Source organism: Nymphalis io, chromosome 27, assembly GCF_905147045.1.
Source record: "Nymphalis io chromosome 27, ilAglIoxx1.1, whole genome shotgun sequence".
NCBI classification, from domain to species: Eukaryota; Metazoa; Arthropoda; class Insecta; order Lepidoptera; family Nymphalidae; genus Nymphalis; species Nymphalis io.
In genome coordinates, this window is record NC_065914.1 from 2,249,462 (window position 1) to 2,269,347 (window position 19,886).

The following is a 19,886-nucleotide window of genomic DNA, read 5'->3' on the forward strand; positions in this document are numbered from 1 at the left end:
CATAAGAGGGGCGCGCTGGTCATCAATACTGATTCCCACGGGTTTATCCGATCTTGAAGAGAACAACTGCCCATAAAACCTCTCTACTTCTCCGATAATCTCAGGCCTAGAGGTAACGACCCCACCATTTTCAGTTTTAAGTTTTGTCAGACGCGGCCTCCCAAACTTGCGAGCGAACACTTTCGATCCCCGATTTTGCTCAATCGCAGCCTTGATGGCACGGGTATTGGAGCGTCGGAGATCGCGTCGCGTCAGCGTTTTTATTGTTCGGTTTAAGGCCTTATCTGACAAAAACGATGGTAGTTCTCGTCGTTTTCTCATGAGCTCGAGTGTCTCAGCAGAGAGTTTTGGTGCGTTGTCTCTTCTCTGTGGCGGTAAACACTTGCGGGATGTGTTTTGCAGTATTTTGACCAGCGTGTCGGTTCTCTCATCAATGCTGCTTATGGTTTCCAACGCGGTGAATTGATTTTGAAGTTCCATTTGGAACTTTTCGGAGCCTTGAGCAGCTTGGAGCATGGTAGGTCGGAGAGTAGACCTCATCATTCTCGATCTTTCGGCTTTTAAGTTGATATTTAGAGTGCCTCGAACCAAGCGGTGATCACTTCCGGTATTAAACCTGTTGATCACTGAAACATCTCTAAATATGTGCCTTTTATTCGAAATGATAAAGTCTATCTCGTTCCTTGTCACGTTATCGGGGCTTCGCCAGGTCCACCTCCTCTGAGGCTTCTTTTGAAAGAAAGAATTCATCAAAAAAAGCCCCTGCGCTTCGAGAAAGTTTACCAGCATTTGCCCCCTGTGATTTCTGCAGCCCAAGCCGTAAGGTCCGACTTTCGATTCACCGCTATCTTGTACTCCCACTTTAGCATTAAAGTCTCCCATAACAACATTGTAGTGGGCCCTCGAGGTGTCGTTGAGGGCCTTTGCGATGTCCTCGTACATCGCTTCGACCACATCATCAGAGTATGTCGAAGTTGGCGCATATACCTGTACAACCTTCAGGGAGTACCTGTCGGAAAGTTTTAGGACAAGGTACGCTACCCGGTTCGACACACTACTGATTTCCACAATGCTGCTAATGAGATCCTTTTTGACTAGAAAACCGACACCACCCTGGGAGAGGTTATCACCTTCGCGGAAGTAGAGTAAGTTACCGGACTCTAGAGTTATCGTGTCCTCCCCCTGTCTTCGGACTTCAGATAACCCCAGTATATGCCAGTTTATATGACTTAACTCTACTTCTAATTCGGCGAGGTGATGGTCCAGCCTCATCGAGCGTCCATTATACGTTGCCATTTTCAGTCGCTTTATACGGTAGCCTGCCGTGAACCGGTGATTCTTAGCACCCCCTGCCCTGCCGATACCGCGACCGCTACCTTGGTCGGGCCTAGCGGGCTTGCCGGTAACTGGGGGCCTTTTTTTGGGCGCATCTGCCATTTAGGGAGGGGTTTGCCCATACTCGCCGCGCTGGGCAGGCGTGTTGGCGAGCGCAGTAGGGGGTAAGATGTTTATGAGAGCGGGATGAGATTGGGGGAGTACTATTCTAAGCCGGTACTCCACGGCGGTTCTTCTCAGGTCAGGGTATTTCGTTTCCGAACCGGTGGTAGTTTCTAATTTGGCAAACAGTAATACTTCTATGTTGAATAAATTTGATTTAATATGCCAAATAATCGAGTTTAGTTAGTATATTATTATTTTGACAATTTAAATTATATAAAAAAATAAATAATGGCCTTTATAATATTGGCATGTTATATACCAGCTGATTGATAAATATACTTTTAAAATCGAAATTAAATATAGTATTTTTTAATCGGTTATATTTTTTAGAGTTCGTGTAGGCTGTTTGCTCGTCTGCCATCTAATTATAAATTATTTTAAAAAAGCCAATTCACAATTTTACGTAAATAAATAAATATAAATGTTTGAATAAAGAACAGTTATTACAAAATCTCTTTTTAATAAAAGGCGTAATTAGAGTAGTCGTTAGTGTGGCATATAAAAAAAATTAGTTTTGTTTATAAATAGTATGAAGCAGTTAAAATTACTTCCATGGTTATTTATTTCTTATATAAGTTTGTTTGTATGTATGTATGTATGCATGTATGTATGTATGTATAAGTGTATATGTATATATATGTATGTGGGTTGGTATATTACATATTTGTATCAAGCTTCTTAAATTTTAAGTTTTTTTTTTTTTTATAGAAAAGGAAGGCGGACGAGCATATGGGCCACCTGATGGTAAGTGGTCACCAACACTCTTAGACATTGGCATTGTAAGAAATGTCAACCATCGCTTACATATCCAATGCGCCACCAACCTTGGGAACTAAGATTTTATGTCCCTTGTGCCTGTAATTACACTGGCTCACTCACCCTTCAAACCGGAACACAACAATATCAAGTATTGCTGTTTTGCGGTAGAATATCTGATGAGTGGGTGGTACCTACCCAGACGAGCTTGCACAAATCCCTACCACCAGTATAAGTATAAGTTGTTCGCACACTATGCCCGATTAGTGATCCTGGCTAAAAAAACACATTAACATTTATCTTTACAGAGGTTGCCTGGAAGAGATCACTGTAAGTGATAAGGCCTTTGCATACTACATGTTCTACTTGCTATTATATGTTACTAAATATTTGTAAAGTGTGTGCAATAAAGGATTAATAAATAAAAAAATAAAAATAAGTCTACGACGACACAGCCTTTCAGTAATTAAAGTGGATCACTCCTTTAAAATCTGACTTCGCTTCGCCCTCATTATACCAGATATCAGTATGTTAATTATATTATAAATTGGAAAGAACCATGTGTATTTAACACATAACATTTGACCTTAGAATATTCGGTGCTAAGAATTTTAATGTTACAACATCATTTCAACAGTTAATACATCAGATGTCTGGTTAGGTGTCGCAATGTGTTGCCATATACGATTAATAAGCATTTTAGAAATGTTATTAAGCTTAAAACAGTTTTTAAATTTAATATTTAATATATAATCTCTTTTTAAACAACCTTCGTGTATGTTATGAAGGTTAAATAATTGATGACACGACAACTCGGGTATACTGTAGAATATAACTCGGCTTACTAAATGTTTGTTACATTTATCATTTATACTAAGCGAAGAATTTAGTTTATTATATTATATCTGTATAAATTTATTTTAATGTTTTAAAATATTAAAATAGTGAATTAAAAACTTTTACTCCTTAATTTAAACGTAATTATTTAAATTAATTCTTATAAGATTCTATATTTAAAACTATTTTCAAAAGTGCCTGTAAGTTAAACTGATAAAGATAACGGCCTTACTTATAAAAATTACTTATTTCACTGGTGGTAGGGCTTTGTGCAAGCTCGTCTGGGTGGGTACCATCCACTCATCAGATATTCTTAGTTCCCAAGGTTGGTGGCGCATTGGCTATAAGATATGGTTGACATTTCTTACAATGCCAATGTCTAAGGGCGTTTGGTGACCACTTACCATCAGGTGGCCCATATGCTCGTCCACCTTCCTATTCTATAAAAAAAAAAACGTTTAGCGGGTGATTAGTTAAATTCTGTGTCTTCTTCTTTCGAATGTCAAATGAATAATGAGAGAAAGAGGTAAATTAGTTAATAAATAATAAACTAAATGCTTAAATACTTATTAGTAAATATATAAATAAGTTCGTAAATATGTCTTTCTTATAAACGTTACTTAGCGACTGTTCAGTTATACACTGATTTCTCCCTTTCTGACACTAATGATTTGACATTAGGGAGAAGAAGAGAAAACATTGTGTGATGTTTATAAATAAGGCCATTAATGATTAGAAGATGGTGTAGTTAAAGTAAATAAATAGTTAAAGAAATATATTTCATCCGGATTAAATAATATCGACAAGCGAATGTTAATTCAATGATGTACGCGTGTAGCTCATGTTTGTCTTCTTCCCCAGGGTCAAAGGCCATATGGCGATCGTAATAAATTGGAAGTAGATTTCGCCGAAATTCCTTGGCAAGCGATGGTGCTGCTCCAGACCAACAAGAGCCTTCTCTGCGGCGGTGTGATCACAAGACCAGATGTTGTTGTGACATCGGCTGCTTGTGTTGACGGGTAAGATATTTTATAACAAGAACATTTTTCTTATCAAGAATCATTTCAGAATATATATTTAATATATAAAACGATCATTTCACGATCGTGTTTTGGAAGTTTATTTTTTACGAATAGCGATTCGTTTAATATAAAAACTGCGTTAGACTTTATGGATTATAGATTGACCAAATCCCTTGATTATTTAGATGTTAATAAACAGTAGTAGAGATTTCTGCAAGCCCGTCTGGGTAGGTCCACCTCATCAGATATTCCATCGCCAAATAGTAGTGTAAGTACAGGCACAAGGGACATAACATCCCAAAGTTGGTGGCGCATTGGTGATGTAAGGAATGTTTAATGCTTTATATTACCAATATCTAGGTAACCATCCATAAAACCAGGTGGCTCTATCTATAACACAAAAAAGCATAAATCAACATCTTTATACTTAATATATCTTTCTAGCTTGGACGCTAAGAACGTGCTGATCAAGGGTGGTGAATGGAAACTTGGAATCGATGATGAGCCTCTACCATTCCAAATCGTTCAAGTCAAGACGATCCTACTTCATCCCCTCTACGTAAGAGGAAGTGCCGCATACGACTCCGCAATCTTAGTACTCGCTGAAAACTTGCGATTCGCCAAGAATATCAACCCCATATGCTTGCCCAGGGCTGAAGAAACTATAGAAGAATATTACAACGGCATTGGATATTGCATCGTTACTGGATGGGGCAAGGACGTGTTACAAGGTGAGAATTTTTTTTATTTTGATTAAAAGTGTTGCCAGAATATCGTTATTATCAAAAATAATTGACATATTTGCCAATATTTGATGTAATCACAAATAGATATCCAAAAATATCAAGTATCTGTACATCAAACACATATATAACGGTAAAAGATACAAGTAGTTCTGTTAGTTAGTAAATCTGCAAGGTACTGCTGTTTGCAGACCTTTTCTAAATAAAGGATTGAAGAATATTCCACACTGCTGCTGCGCGATTGGCCTTTAATATTACAAGCGTATTAAGGTTGGATCGCTTTTTCAAATTCATTTTTTTCCGTGACGATCGTTGTCACATTGTTAACGTCAAAAGCGGTTGGTATATTTTTCCGCCATTTAAAAGCAAAGAACGGCTTATGATCGTTGAGGATAAAAATTCAAAAAGTCAAAAAGTCAAGCTGTTTTTTCGTCTCTAATCGGATTATATATCGTTGATCTATTTTATTTATCACATATTCGACCACCAAACAGTTTTGGTATTGTTGTGTTCCGGTTTGAAGTATAAATGCCAAAAAAGTGTTCTGAAAGTTGGTGGCGCATTGGCAATCGCCAGTGTCTATAGGTGACTGGTTACAATGCCTGCTTACAATCAGGTAACCAATCTACCTATTTTATATAAGGAAAAAAGTTTCCGTAATGCGGAACGTAGCATTACGAGGCATTTATCACGTTTCCTCCAACACATGTAGGTTACCTCACGTTGTCTTTCACAGCAGGGCGAAAGTAACACTGCTTACTCAAAATATTAGCGATTGGTAAAACCGTATGCTTGTATTCATATTGTTTTATTGCTTAAAAACATTTTTGTTTATACTACTTATGTAAATACACGGTTGTCGCTTAACTTACGTAAGTCGCTTTCTGATTCCGATACTCATTTGTTTTAAAAATTTATACGTCCCAATGCAGGGCTAGTGATTAGGACGCGTGAACCTTAACCGATGATGGTGGGTTCAAAGATAATGTTGATCAGGGTAAGCATTACTGAATTTTCATTTGCTCAATTTGTGTTTATAATTCATCTCGTGCTCGGCGGTGAAGGAAATTATGATAATATTTTCGATATTTCTGAGAATTATAAACTTATATGACAATGTAAATTTCGCATACCATATCTATGTTAATATTGATTGATCGATTATACGACACGTCTGTATGTTTGTTATTATATATGTGTATATAATAATAATATATAATATGTTATATTTTGTTACTAGCGTTTTCCACGCGGTTTCACTCGCGTAATTCCCGTTCCCGTGAGAATACGGGGACAAAATGAAGCTTTCCGTTGGTAAAATAATTTTTTAAATCGGTTAAGTGGCTTAGGCGTGAAAGCGTAACAAACAAACGAACTCACATTTGTATTTATAATATGAGTTAGGATATCTGAGAGACATGGCTTATTAACAAATAGTAATTTAAAGTTTGCAGTCTTGCGTTTTGGGATTTGACGAACACGCAATTTCTTGCGTATTACTCATTTTAAATACTAGCTACTTCTTTGTAAACTCCGCTCGCTGTTTGTGACCCCGAACGCCCGCGTGTGTCAAAACATCATGTTAGAGACGATCCTATATACAATAAAACCTTTTTTCAATAATTAGGCTATCAAACGCAAAAATATTTGCGCGTCCAAAAAAACTGATTAACTTTATTATATTAATACAAATAACTCATTAATAATACGAATGTAACAGTAATAAAAATCTAGACACAAAACACATGCAAAAATCAGACACATTCGTCCTGAATATTATTATCATCAATATCATACTTTGAAATATATAATATTTAAGACGAAGAATAATTATATTAAATAAACATCAATATCATTACCATAAAACGGTTAAGTATTAATTTATTATCTGTTATTGAAAAAAAAGTTAAAAAAAAAAATACATTAATAAACTTAAAAGCAAAATTATTCAAATTGGTTGGGTAGTCGTTTATATTTAAATTTGATTCAATTTTATTTTAACTATCTATAAACATGGATGGTTTTTAGATTGTTATGTATGCTAATATAATTTAACAATTAAAAAAAAATATATAAATTAATCTTTATTCAAGTAAACGCTTATTTAAAGGCTTCATAAGCACTTTTGAATTGTCATGTTTTTTGACAAAAGAATGTGAACAGAATAAAAATAAATTCTTTTTGTACACGATACGATCAATATACGATTCGTTACTTCATTGTTCGTAGAATAACATCCTATAAAAGTGTTATTCTATAAGCCGATTCTATAAATCTTTTACTGGTAAGGCTTTGTGCAAGCTTGTCTGGGTAGGTACCACCCAGATGTTCTACCACAAAACAGCAGTACTTGGTATTGTTTTGTTCCGGTTTGAAGGGTGAATGAGCCAGTGTAATTACAGGCACAAGGGACACCTTAGTTACCAAGGTTAGTGGCGCATTGGCGATGTGAGCGATGGTTAACATTTATTACAATGCCAAAGTCTATGGACGTTGGACGTACCATCATGTGGCCCATATACTGGTCTTCGTACTTATTCTATAAAAAAAAGATTTTGATAATTATCAATTATGTATAGGTATAAAAACCTTTATTTGAATATATATTTATAAAATTTACGCTTATAAAGTTTACGCTCTTACAAATTAAACTGGTTAGTTATTCTGCATTGCCCAGAGAAGTTTCTCGAAGTGGAAATTATCAATATTTATTTGTAGTGTTTTTATCGTTTAATAAAAACGCTCTATGACCCATATTCAACCCGTAAAAACAGGGGTTGGTAACTAGTATTATATATAAATACACAAATCGCGACGGATTGGCGTGTAAATAATTATTACGTAATTTATAAATATTTTGAAGTTAATTAAATAGAGATGTACAAATAATGTGACATACCACTTTTAACTAATTACGAAATATATTTGATTGGCCAATTCATTGATTGTGTTAACCTTCAGCAATGTTTATAATTAAGAAAAATCATTAGGTTTTATTAAGACGTGACATGGCGCAATACGGTGCGTTTGCATTTGAAGTGGTTGAATAAGGAAGAGTATATATAATAGACATTAATTTAAACACACATTGCTAACAGATATATACATAACAAAACAAACATAAGACTATCAAACACCGGGGGAATCGAACACCTGCAAATGTTCGACGCTGATTTTCCGTGCCTTGAAAGGTACAAACATTATCGTTACCTTTGCCCAGCCGTGGGACATCAACGAATTGTTACATAATATTATTTCTATTCTTTTAAGTATGAAAGTTTTTTTATATTTGGACTGGACGCAAAAAATGCTGAACGGATTTGGATGAGACTTAGAATGAACGATGAACCTCCTCTATGTAGGTAAAGCCGCGTGGTAACTAGTATATATTATATTTTCTCAATAATGTTTTAATTTAAAGTAAATATTTTTATCGTATTTTACATTAAATGCAAATCAAGATCTAAGCTAGGATTTAAGTTGGTAAATATCAAACACCGTTATAATATATACATTTAATGTGGCGTATCTATAGAATCGAAGTGCAAATTACTATATATATTGAATATAAATGCGAAAGTAACTCTCTCTCTGTATGTCTGTTACGCTTTCACGGCTAAACGATTGAAGCAATTTTAAAGAAGTTAGTGGCTCAGTGTAACTACAGACACAAGGGACGTAACATCTTCACTTATTATTCTTCATCACTGGTGGTAGGGCTTTGTGCAAGCTCGTCTGGGTAGGTACCACCCACTCATCAGATATTCTACCGCAAAACAGCAGTAGTTGGTATTGTTGTGTTCCGGTTTGAAGGGGGAGTGAGCCAGTTTAACAGGCACAAGGGACATAAAATCTTAGTTCCCAAGGTTGGTGGCGCATTGGCTATGTAAGCGATGGTTGACATATCTTACAATGCCAATGTCTAAGGGCGTTGGTGACCACTTACCACCAGGTGGCCAATATGCTCGTCCGCCTTCCTATTCTATAACAAAAAAAACTTAATTCCCAAGATTGGTGACGCATTGTATGTAAGGAACGGAACAGAAAAATAAATAAAAATGGTTTTATTGATTTTATTTTGTTATATTTATATTGATTTGTTAATTTACATTTTAAAAGAAAACTATTAAATATTATAATCGTGTGGCCATCCCACCTATTAGTAATATTGCTGTTATAAAAAAAAAAATTATCGAAAATTGCAAATAACAATAATCATATATTTATACTTTTTTTAAAACTTATTTTGCATTTAAATTAAACGTATATATTAATTATTATTTATTACACTTTTCAATCAATTTCCAATGACAAACAAATCGCATAATTTATTGGCTTTATAATTTGTGACCTTCGACAAGTATTTTTTACATTTTACGTTTATTAGTATGAATATTATTTATCTGTTATTTTTGCTTTTCTGCCAGTTTAGGAACGAATTTATTTTGTTTTACACCTGACACCATACATACATGCTTGACTAGACACCTGTCCAGACAAGCAATATATGTGATATTTCTTTTTATAGTAAATAAATATAATAACACGTAGCAGATTTAAATATAGCAGGAATAGTAATAAATAAACCTTTAATGTAAACAATTCTTTTTTATTTATTTATTGATATAAAAAACACAATCAACAAATTAATATAAATAAAAATAAAAATAACGTAATTGAGCTGGTGCATTGTGATACACCATTACAGGCACATACAACAATAAAATTGTATGACATTACACTCAATTTAAATTAATAAAGGTCACAAAAAATAAACAAAAATTAAATATAAAGAATATATAACAAACAAACATAAGGAATTAAATAGATAAAACTGCAATGCTGCTAGTTAAGTACATTCATTTTTTTTTTTTTCTTAAAATGAATGAGGTTTTGACTGAGAATGTCGAAGTCATGATATCGATGAATTGATTTAATTGGAGGGTATTACAATGATAAAGGTGAGAATTTACCTGAATTTGTATTATATCTAGGAATCGAAAATGTTAATTAGAAAACAATGGGCGCGTTCTTGGAACTCCAAGGCAGATTTTGCATAGCAGTTTTGGTGAATCAATTTGTCTATGGATTAGTTTATACAAAAACGTTAAATCACTAATTGACCGACAACCGACAGTGTCTAGCTTAAAATGTAGTAAGCGCGTAAATCTGTACGATAATGACAGCTTTCAGCTTTGTAGGCTAATCTAATGAAACCTCTCTGTATTCGTTCAAGTTTGTTTACGTGAGTTTTGTAATTCGGTTTCCAAACTGGTGATGCGTACTCAATGGTATTACGGACAAGTGTGAAATATAGCAAGATAATAGCTTAATTGCTTTTGAAATCATGACATATTCTTTTAATAAAACCGACAAATTTTAAAGGCATTCCTAATTATTTTATCTATATGCTTTGTTTTATAATTGATTCATATGTCTACTTATTTCCACTTTAATTTTACTTGGAAAGTTATGATAAAAAAGCTTCGCTGACAATCAAAACGCCTTTTTTTCTGAAAATACCACAGATTAATAAAGATAATTAATAAATATAAAAGTTGTTTATGACTTTGCTCTTTTGTGGTTAAATGTTTTATTTAAAATACAAGCATTACACTTGCTAATTGATTGACAATAATTTACGACCGGTTTGGAAATTATTAAAAAAAATATATTTGCATTAAATTTAAAATAAAAACGAATTTCATTAGCAATATATGAATATCTCCGATATTATTTAAGTAAGGATATATTTTGACGACCCGGTAATAAATTTACGCATCTGCTCTGTTGTCAATAAAAACAGACAGTTTTTTTTTTTAATTTAACATTCAAATAGGTGACCGTGAGCTTAACTACATAAGTTTTACAATAAAAAATATATACACAGAAACGTAATAAATAATACTAATGACATGAATTCTATTATATTTCTAACCGATCAAGTTAAATGAACATGATAACCTCAAAACTTCAAAGTCATGTTTATAAATAAATATTTATTTAAACTTGTCTTCGGTTAGCTTTTGAAATTCAAACATATCCACTATTCAAAATTTAAGGAAAACATATTATATGAATCAGCTTGTTTTGCACATATTTCTTTTAAAACATTAAAACTCGTAAATGATTATTATGTATCAATTATCGTTTATGTTTCAATCAAATATACATATATATATATAACTTCAAGTGTTTAACATTTTACATTAAAAACCTTTGGTAATGTTTTCAGCTCACCTCTCCGGCAGCATCATGCACAGCGTGAACGTATCTCTGCTCAGACCTGGAGAGTGCCAAGCTAAGTTGAGCTCGAACTACCCCAATCTAATAGACAAATACGATAAAGACAGCTGCGTTTGTGGACAACCTTCAAACCCATTGAATGATATCTGCAAGGTATGTTTCTTTAATATTATCACAATAGCTTATTCAAATTGAAGGAGTTAAGATAAACAAATCTTAGAATTATAATCCATATTGAATACCATAGATAATTCAAGATCTCGGCCAATAATATCGCGTCAATTTAAGTTCAAATTTGTTTATCGGTCTTTACTCCACTTTTTATTGGAATAGACTCTTCTTCTTCTGCCTAGCGTTTTCCCGGCCTACTAACGCCAGGGTCCGCTTTCCTGTATCTATTCCTCCACTTTGCCCGATCTAAAGCATCCTTAGTGAGATCGTGGTCTCTCATGTCGTCCCTCACGACATCAAACCAGCGCTTCTTGGGCCTGCCGCAGGGTCTATTGAAAAGTTGTATTTATATATTATAATATCACATTAGCCTTTAGTATCGAACATGTAATAATTACTAATTATATATAACTGTGAGTGAGCCAGTGTAATTACAGGCACAAGGGACATAAAATCTTAGTTCCCAAGGTTGGTGGCGCATTGGCTATAAGCGATGGTTGACATTTCTTAGAATGCCAATGTCTAAGGGCCTTTGGTGACCACTTACCATCAGGTGGCCCATATGCTCGTCCACCTTCCTATTCTATAAAAAAAAAAAAAACTGTATGTGATATAAAGGCATCCTTAGGTCTGACGTGTTTCCGAACTGGTGGTAGATGTTTGACAGTCAAAAGCAAATGTAACTCTTCTATAATGTGTAATGATTCTGACATTGACTTTGAGTCAGTTTGTAAAATCGTGAAGTTTTACGCTCAAATAGCGTGGATACTCGCCGGAAAAAGAAAAAAAATCGTGAACACAAGAATCTTCTAATCATATTGCACAATTTGCAAACCATTGTTGTTTTAACATACTTGACATTTGGAATAAATTTACCACCAACATCCGATGTGAACTTCTAGAATTTCCTTGGAACATTTAATATAAAATTGATTTGACAAGATTTATAGTTTATTTATAGATTTATACCTTAAGGATTGTTATTAAGCCAATATCAAATATATTTTTTATTATTTTACGGGCAAATGGCCTGTACTGGTTTGATCGCCCTTTTTCCCTCAACTGACAGACAGCGGTGATATAACTGGCGTGTGGAGTAGTAGTAAACAGCGGTGATATAACTGGCGTGTGGAGTTTAGTAACCGCGTTTCAATATCCCGCTGCTAAACTAAGGCTTGCTCTTCTTTTTGAGGAGAAGGTTTGAAACTTTATCCATCACCCTGCTTCGACGTGAGTTGATGGATAAACTTTAAGTTTCCCCACTATGTTTTTCTTCAACGCCGATCACACGATCAATCGTCTCGAGATGAATCGGAATCAGCGGTAACGATTCACGTCTTACAACGACGGGCCCACGAAAGTTTTGTACAATGCCGCCAGAAATGTAGGAAGTGAAATATAACAACGTTTCTGTTCATTTTCAGGTCGATGTCGGTAGTGCGCTCGCATGTACAGGCGGCGATGGTCAGTACGTGTTCAGAGGCGTTTACTCTTGGGACTCAGGTAAGAAATATTTACATATACGTATATAAATATTTTAGATTACAAAGAAAATCAAAGAATAGACCATTTAATAATTATGATGAGAGCAGTTTGTTATATAATATGGAATTTTTCTATTATTGAAATTGGCATATCAGTACAGTTATTAGGTAAATACATCTTATATTATAATTCAAACGCAATTAAAATTAACGGTGATCCGTCGATGACGTCCAACCATGATATGGCTGTCCATTTCACGTTCCGCCAGAGTGACAACAACAAAAAGTCTACTATCAATCTCCTCTCAAATTTAATAGCCTAAATCGATGACGGCACACAGTTTCGCTGTCATGTATATAGTTCTCAATCATTCCGTTTTCCAAGAACATAATGTCCCTAATAGTAAACCTGATCCAACTTCTAGCCAAAGGCCTTTTGTTAAATAGATCCTCATTCCACCATACTCCGTTCGCTAAAATCACCTTAACATCTACCGACAGACCTTAATGTCTGCTGAAATTAAAACTCCGCCACATACCCGAATTATACCTGACCTATTAATATCCCACGAACTATGCCCTTTTCTCAAGAGTTTAAAGCTTAGAGAGATTGTATATAGCCAAATAGAAGCGAGTGATCAAAAAGGAATGCCATTTTAAATAATTATCTAAGCATGAGAATTATCTTATTCATACTAATTGAAATACTTCGGTTCAAATTAGATAAAAAGTAAAAAGTTACAACCCACAGCTGGGCAAAAACCTCCGCTTCTTAGGAAGAAGCTTAAAATGAAAATTGTATATGATTTCGAAATTGACTTAATTTTTTTTTTCAGGGTGTGAAACTGGTAATCAAATCGCAGCCTTCTACAGATTCGACCTAGAATGGTACCAATGGGCTATTGGGATAATCGAAAGTGCAAAATTCACTCAATACACTATCATAACTAATGTGATAATAACAGACGGTGTCAAATATGTATATGGCTTCAATACGATATCGTTAAGGCGTAGAGGTATTGAAATTAACATCAAATACATCGAGCCAATCGTAAAAAACTACACAATTACTCAGACAGTAATCAAGAAAGAACCAGAAATTTTAAAAATAATTACGAATAAAGGATCGATACCGAAAATCATCGAAAGTTACCATACAAACCCCTCATTTATTTCATACAAGACAAAGCCGGAAATAGGTATTTACACGACCAAGCCTGAAGTTTATTCATACACGACCAAGCCTGAAGTTAATTCATACACGACAAAGCCGGAAATAATTACTTACACGACCAAGCCTAAAGTTTTTTCATATACGACAAAGCCGGAAATAGTTACTTACACGACCAAGCCTAAAGTTTTTTCATATACGACAAAGCCGGAAATAATTACTTACACGACCAAGCCTAAAGTTTTTTCATATACGACAAAGCCGGAAATATTTACTTACACGACCAAGCCTAAAGTTTTTTCATACACGACCAAACCTGAAATTATTTCATACACGACAAAACCGGAAATATTTACTTACACGACCAAGCCTAAAGTTTATTCATACACGACAAAACCGGAAATTTTTACTTACACGACGAAACCACAGCTTATTAATTACGAAACATCCGGAAGCCGCACTGACCCTCAGTACATTGCTCCCGCTGTATCAAGCAACCCCTCTTTCGAAGAATTAGTCGGTAAACATGAACACACTCCAAACTGCAAGTGCTTAGAAGGCAAAAAGTAAAGTAACTTTGGGTTCACAAATTAAGTCTCGGTGCCATAAAAATCTGCATTAAAAAAAATAACATTAAAAATAATCATTTTGACAGTATAAAAAAACACCAGTTCCTAGAAAGAGTTACCCGACAATTTACTTAAATTAAACATTAAAAATGGCGAACGACAATTATTTTATTTATAAATATTATGTACATAGGTAGGACATATTTATTTTAATTTGTCACAGACTTTTGTTATATATGTAAGTATATATATTAACAGGCATTTTTTTTGTATTCTACCTAAAAATGTACATTTTATTCGTAATTATATTTTAATTAATAATTAGATTTTTGACCATATTGGTTGAAAAAAAGTACCAAAATGGTCGACTCTCTAATTTGAATTGATCTTAGTTGTAAAATTAAGTCTACTTTTTAAAAAAGTTACAGATTATGTAAAAGTAAGTATTTAGTCAATATTCTGTATATTCATATCTATAATTGTAAAATTTGGGATCAATAAAGTGGAGATACTTTGCATAAATTACTTGTTTTATTTCCTTATTTTAAATCCATTAATGTTCCATTTTTTAATTAATTTTTTTCGTACTGGCAACATTAAGATATTTTTAAAGAAATAAATTTTATTTTGCTTTGATATATACCAGTAACAGCCTGTGAATTTCCCACGGCTGAGCTAAGGCCTCTCCCTTTTTGAGGAGAAGATTTTGGAGCTTATTCCACCACGCTGCTCTAATTCAGGTTGGTGGAATGCACAAATGGCTGAATTTCAGTGAAATTAAACACATGCAGGTTTCCTCACGATGTTTTCCTTCACCGTCAAGCACGAGATGAATTATAATCACAAATTAAGCACATGAAAGTTCAGTGGTGCTTCCCCGGGTTTGAACCCAAGATCATCGGTTAAGATTCACGCGTTCTTAACACTGGGCCATCTCGACTTTTGCTATATTATGCACTAAAACAGTTCTTAATTATTCTTTAATTATAATACAACACTTAATTATTTATATCGATAAATGACGTATAATTTATGAAGAAGTTATACTATTCTTTTATCCTGTCAAATGTTACATATTGTCAGCTTATTATGTACAATTCTTTAAGTTAATAAAAGCCAAGTTTCCTTTTGGTTTTGTCTTTTATGTATCAATTTTATTAACTTAAAATATGTCTCAAGATGATTTTGTCGATACTACACATTTTTTTTCTCAAGCCACAATGTCTCGCTATCTCCGACCTGACAGATTTGATGTAGAACCGAACCAAGCACATCTGATGATCAACGTCTTAGAACCCTTTCAAATTCAGAACAACGACAACCTTCAATTGAAAAAGAAGCATGTGCCATTGTAGAGTCTTCGCAAATGGCGTCATTACTTAACTGGTAAACACTTTTTACTTTTAACAGATCAACGCCCTATTGCATTTATATTCAATCAAAATCATTGCAGTAAAATAAAAAATGAAAAGCTTGAACGATGGCGTCTCGAATTATATTGTTTTAAATATGACATAAGTTATCGTCCGGGACTAACTAACTAACTGCGGGACTAGTCCACAAATTCAAAGTCGCTCAGCGTGCTATGGAGCGAGCTATGCTCGGAGTATCTTTGAAGGATAAGATCAGAAATGAGATTATCAGGAAAAGAACCGGAGTCACCGACATAGCTTGCAAAATTAGCAGGCTGAAGTGGCAGTGGGCTGGTCACGTATGTCGTAGGACCGATGGCCGTTGGAGCAGACGAGTCCTAGAGTGGAGACCGCGAATCGGTAAGCGCAGCGTAGGGCGCCCTCCAGCCAGGTGGACCGACGACCTTAAGAAGGTGGCGGGCACCAACTGGATGCGGAAGGCGGAGGACAGGGAGCTTTGGCGCACCTTGGGAGAGGCCTATGTTCAGCAGTGGACAACGATTGGCTGTTGATTGATTGATATCGTCCGGGTAAAGAAAACACAGTTGCTGATGCTTTATCAAGAGTATGTGCTCACATGAATACTGATAAATTACGTGAGTTGCATAACTCTCTTTGCCACCCTGGCATTGTAAGAATGATGCATTGGATTCGTATGAAAAATTTACCGTATTCGGTAAATGATATAAAGTCTGTTACACTGTCTTGCCCAATATGTGCCGAAGTTAAACCTCGCTTTATACAATCCAAAGGTCAACTAATAAAAGCAACAGCACCATTTGAGCGACTAAACATTCACTTCAAAGAACCTTTACCGACGAATACTTCAAATAAATACTTATTAACAATAATTGATGAATACAGTAGATTTCCTTTCGCATATGCCTGTAAGGAAATGACAACTTCAACTGTTATAAGATGTTTACAAGATTTATTTTACATGTTCGGAACACCTCTTTATATGCATAGCGATAGAGGATCTGCTTTTATTTCTAAAGAGTTTACAGATTTTTTAAGTTCCTTGGGAATCGCTTGTAGCAGAACAACACCTTATAATCCACGTGGAAATGGTCAAATCGAGCGTCTCAATGGTACTTTTTGGAAAACTTTACAACTTGCTCTTCGCGCAAGAGAAATGCCAATTGAAAACTGGGAGCATGTTCTGCCAATGTCATTACATGCAATTCGTTCACTTCTGTGTCAATCAATACAACTCCTCACGAACGGCTATTTAATCATCCTCGCAGATCATCTAATGGAGAATCTTTACCTTCTTGGTTAGTTCCTGGACCTGTGTTAATGAAAAAAAATATCCGTAATAAATATGATCCATATGTTGAAGAGGTTAAACTATTACAAAGTAACCCCTATTACTCTTTTGTAAAGCATAGAAATGGACGCGAATCAACAGTTTCAAGTCGAAATATAGCTCCACTTCTTTCTCCTGTTGAAAACTCTATGAATCAAATATAGAAGAAGAATTAAATGACTCAAATACAAAAAGTCAGAAAGAACAAGAGGACATCTTAGATGTTTTTTATGACTCTGAAGATAGAGTTCTGAGCTCGGAGGATAAGGATCTAGACAATATACAATCTACAGCGGCAAGCATATCTGATGATCAACATCTAAGGAGATCCGCAAGGACAAGACGAACTCCATATTATTTAAAAGATTACAGCTGTGTGTTAGAAAAAGATAGAGGGGGTGAATTTATGAAGAAATTATACTATTCTTTTATCCTGTCAAATGTTACATATTGTCAGCTTATTATGTACAATTCTTTAAGTTAATAAAAGCCAAGTTTCCTTTTGGTTTTGTCTTTTATGCATCAATAAATAAATACAAATATCAATTTATTTTTTTATTTTTATAATATAGGTAGGCGGACGAGCATATGGGCCACCTGTTGGTAAGTGCTTACCAACGCCCATAGACATTGGCATTGTAAGAAATGTTAACCATCCCTTACATCACCAATGCGCCACCAACCTTGGGAATTAAGATGTTATGTCCCTTGTGCCTTTAATTACACTGACTCACTCACCCTTCAAACCGGAATACAACAATACCAAGTACTTCTGTTTTGCGGTAGAATATCTGATGAGTAGGTGGTACCTACCCAGATGAGCTTGCACAAAGCCCTACCACCATGTACCATACCATGTCGAGTGTCACCATAAGGTTTATCATTTTAAGTTTTAAAGTTTCAAGTTCATAAAATAAAATATACAGACACTTCAAATGACAAATAAACAATATATTCGGTCTTAGTAAACCAATACAAAATAACAAATACATCAATTCTCATAACATCGACATTCTCAGCCAAGGCTTCATTCATTTTAAAATAAATTTAATGAAAGTACTGAACTAGCAACCAGCAATTCCTTAAGTTTGATTGTTTGTTGTTGTTTTATTTTTGTTTTCTTTTTTCTTATTCATATATATGAAACGAATCAACAATAACCTAGTAAAGAGTTCACGTAAATACTAACCTCCGTCAATATGACGAGCCATGTTTTTTTTTTCGTATTGTCTAGTACTGTTGGCCTTACTGGCCTCTACAGCGTCACCGGGCGTGATGGGCGAGTTGAACTCAGCCGGATGTTGGGAGCCACACTGGGCTCAAGAGAGACGGGCGTCCTAAGGGTGCCTCCTGTGAGGCCGGACCTCGGCTTAGGACTCCGTTGAAATCGGGAGGGAACGAGCCATGAGTGCTGGAGCTGTGCTCACAGCCCTCTCGCGTCAAAAAAGTCTCACTCTACCCGCTATCTTACGGGCAATGGGTCTGCCGAGATTATTTGAGAAATCATTAATATATTGCAATTTTTTCAAACCGCATATTCGATCCGATACAACGCTACAAGGGTTAAAAGTAAAATTTTTATTTTGTGCTGCGAACAGGCGGCCGATGTTGCCAGTTTAATGAAAAAAAAAATACATAAAAAACTCCTTTCCGTTTCGATAATTCTAACAATTTATTCTTCTTCGCAAGCTTCAAAAAACAGTGTAAATTGTATGTGATCCGTCAAAATAAAATTACATAATTAATTATTTTTAATATTATTCAAATTATCGTTTCGAATTGTACGTATAAATATAGAATATCATTTTTTATTTGTTACTTAGCTTTTAATATGTTATGATATTGCTATAATATATATTCAGGCGTTAAACGATTTTTTTTAACGCTTTAGCCAAGATTTAAATGACATTGTATGGCTAAACTTGGCCTTTACTTTTTGCACTCGTGTATTGATTATATTTGTTTGACTGTATTTACTCACATATTTTAATTTGTGCTTAAAGTCAACAGAGCCTATGGGTCATTTGATTGCTTGAAACAATATGGCTGGAATTAAACCCCGTCGAAGGACATAGGCTGGTTTTTATAACATCTCCGCCATTACCTAATGCTAGTTACCTATAAAACTTACATAGTTTTTTTTACTTGTGTACAAATAATTAACTTTAAATTTTAAGTGTTTAAAAATGAAGATTAGAAGTTCGTTGACGTGTTGCTTTAAGGAAGAGTCCTCGACTAGCGGTGATTACAGTGCGCCTCCACTCAGATATGACTTGACATCTGATTCGTACCATGGAACTTCAGACGCCTCCACTTATATGTCCAAGACGTCACTACCTATATCTGTAAATAGGTAAATTAATCTAAAGTAAGGAGATTCCTTGATCCATACAACAGCACTGTTGAAAAACCGCCATTTTGTTAGTGGACAGAAAGGTAAAATAATTAATTCATTATTGGCGCGACTTGTGATTTGTTGAATGTGTTCTAATGTGTTATTTCGACTTTTAACAGAAATTGAGTGGGTTATTTACATCAATTTATTTGATTTGATGTTTATTTTTAAAAAGAACAATTCGAGGTTTCTGTTAAATCTGTTCCAATTTTGGGTGCTAAATATATTTTAATATTTAGCTTCCAGCTAGCAGCATTGGGGATTTCTTCAT

The 19,886-nt window shown here is 34.7% G+C and overlaps 1 protein-coding gene across 7 annotated transcripts in view; it reads left to right on the forward strand.

The window, feature by feature from the left end:
• Window positions 1–15,021, forward strand: part of LOC126778781 (uncharacterized) — a 53,517-nt gene extending 38,496 nt beyond the window's left edge. For 5 of the 7 annotated variants that reach the window (XM_050502425.1, XM_050502428.1, XM_050502430.1 and 2 more), the window contains 5 exons: window positions 3,955–4,112; window positions 4,560–4,846; window positions 11,094–11,257; window positions 12,700–12,778; window positions 13,596–15,021. In XM_050502425.1, the coding sequence (XP_050358382.1) occupies window positions 3,955–4,112; window positions 4,560–4,846; window positions 11,094–11,257; window positions 12,700–12,778; window positions 13,596–14,500 (1,593 nt within the window). In that variant the 3' untranslated portion in view covers window positions 14,501–15,021. The remainder of the gene's footprint in view (window positions 1–3,954; window positions 4,113–4,559; window positions 4,847–11,093; window positions 11,258–12,699; window positions 12,779–13,595) is intronic. The other 2 variants (XM_050502426.1, XM_050502427.1) reach the window with 2 other exon arrangements.
• The last annotated feature ends 4,865 nt before the right edge of the window (window positions 15,022–19,886 follow it).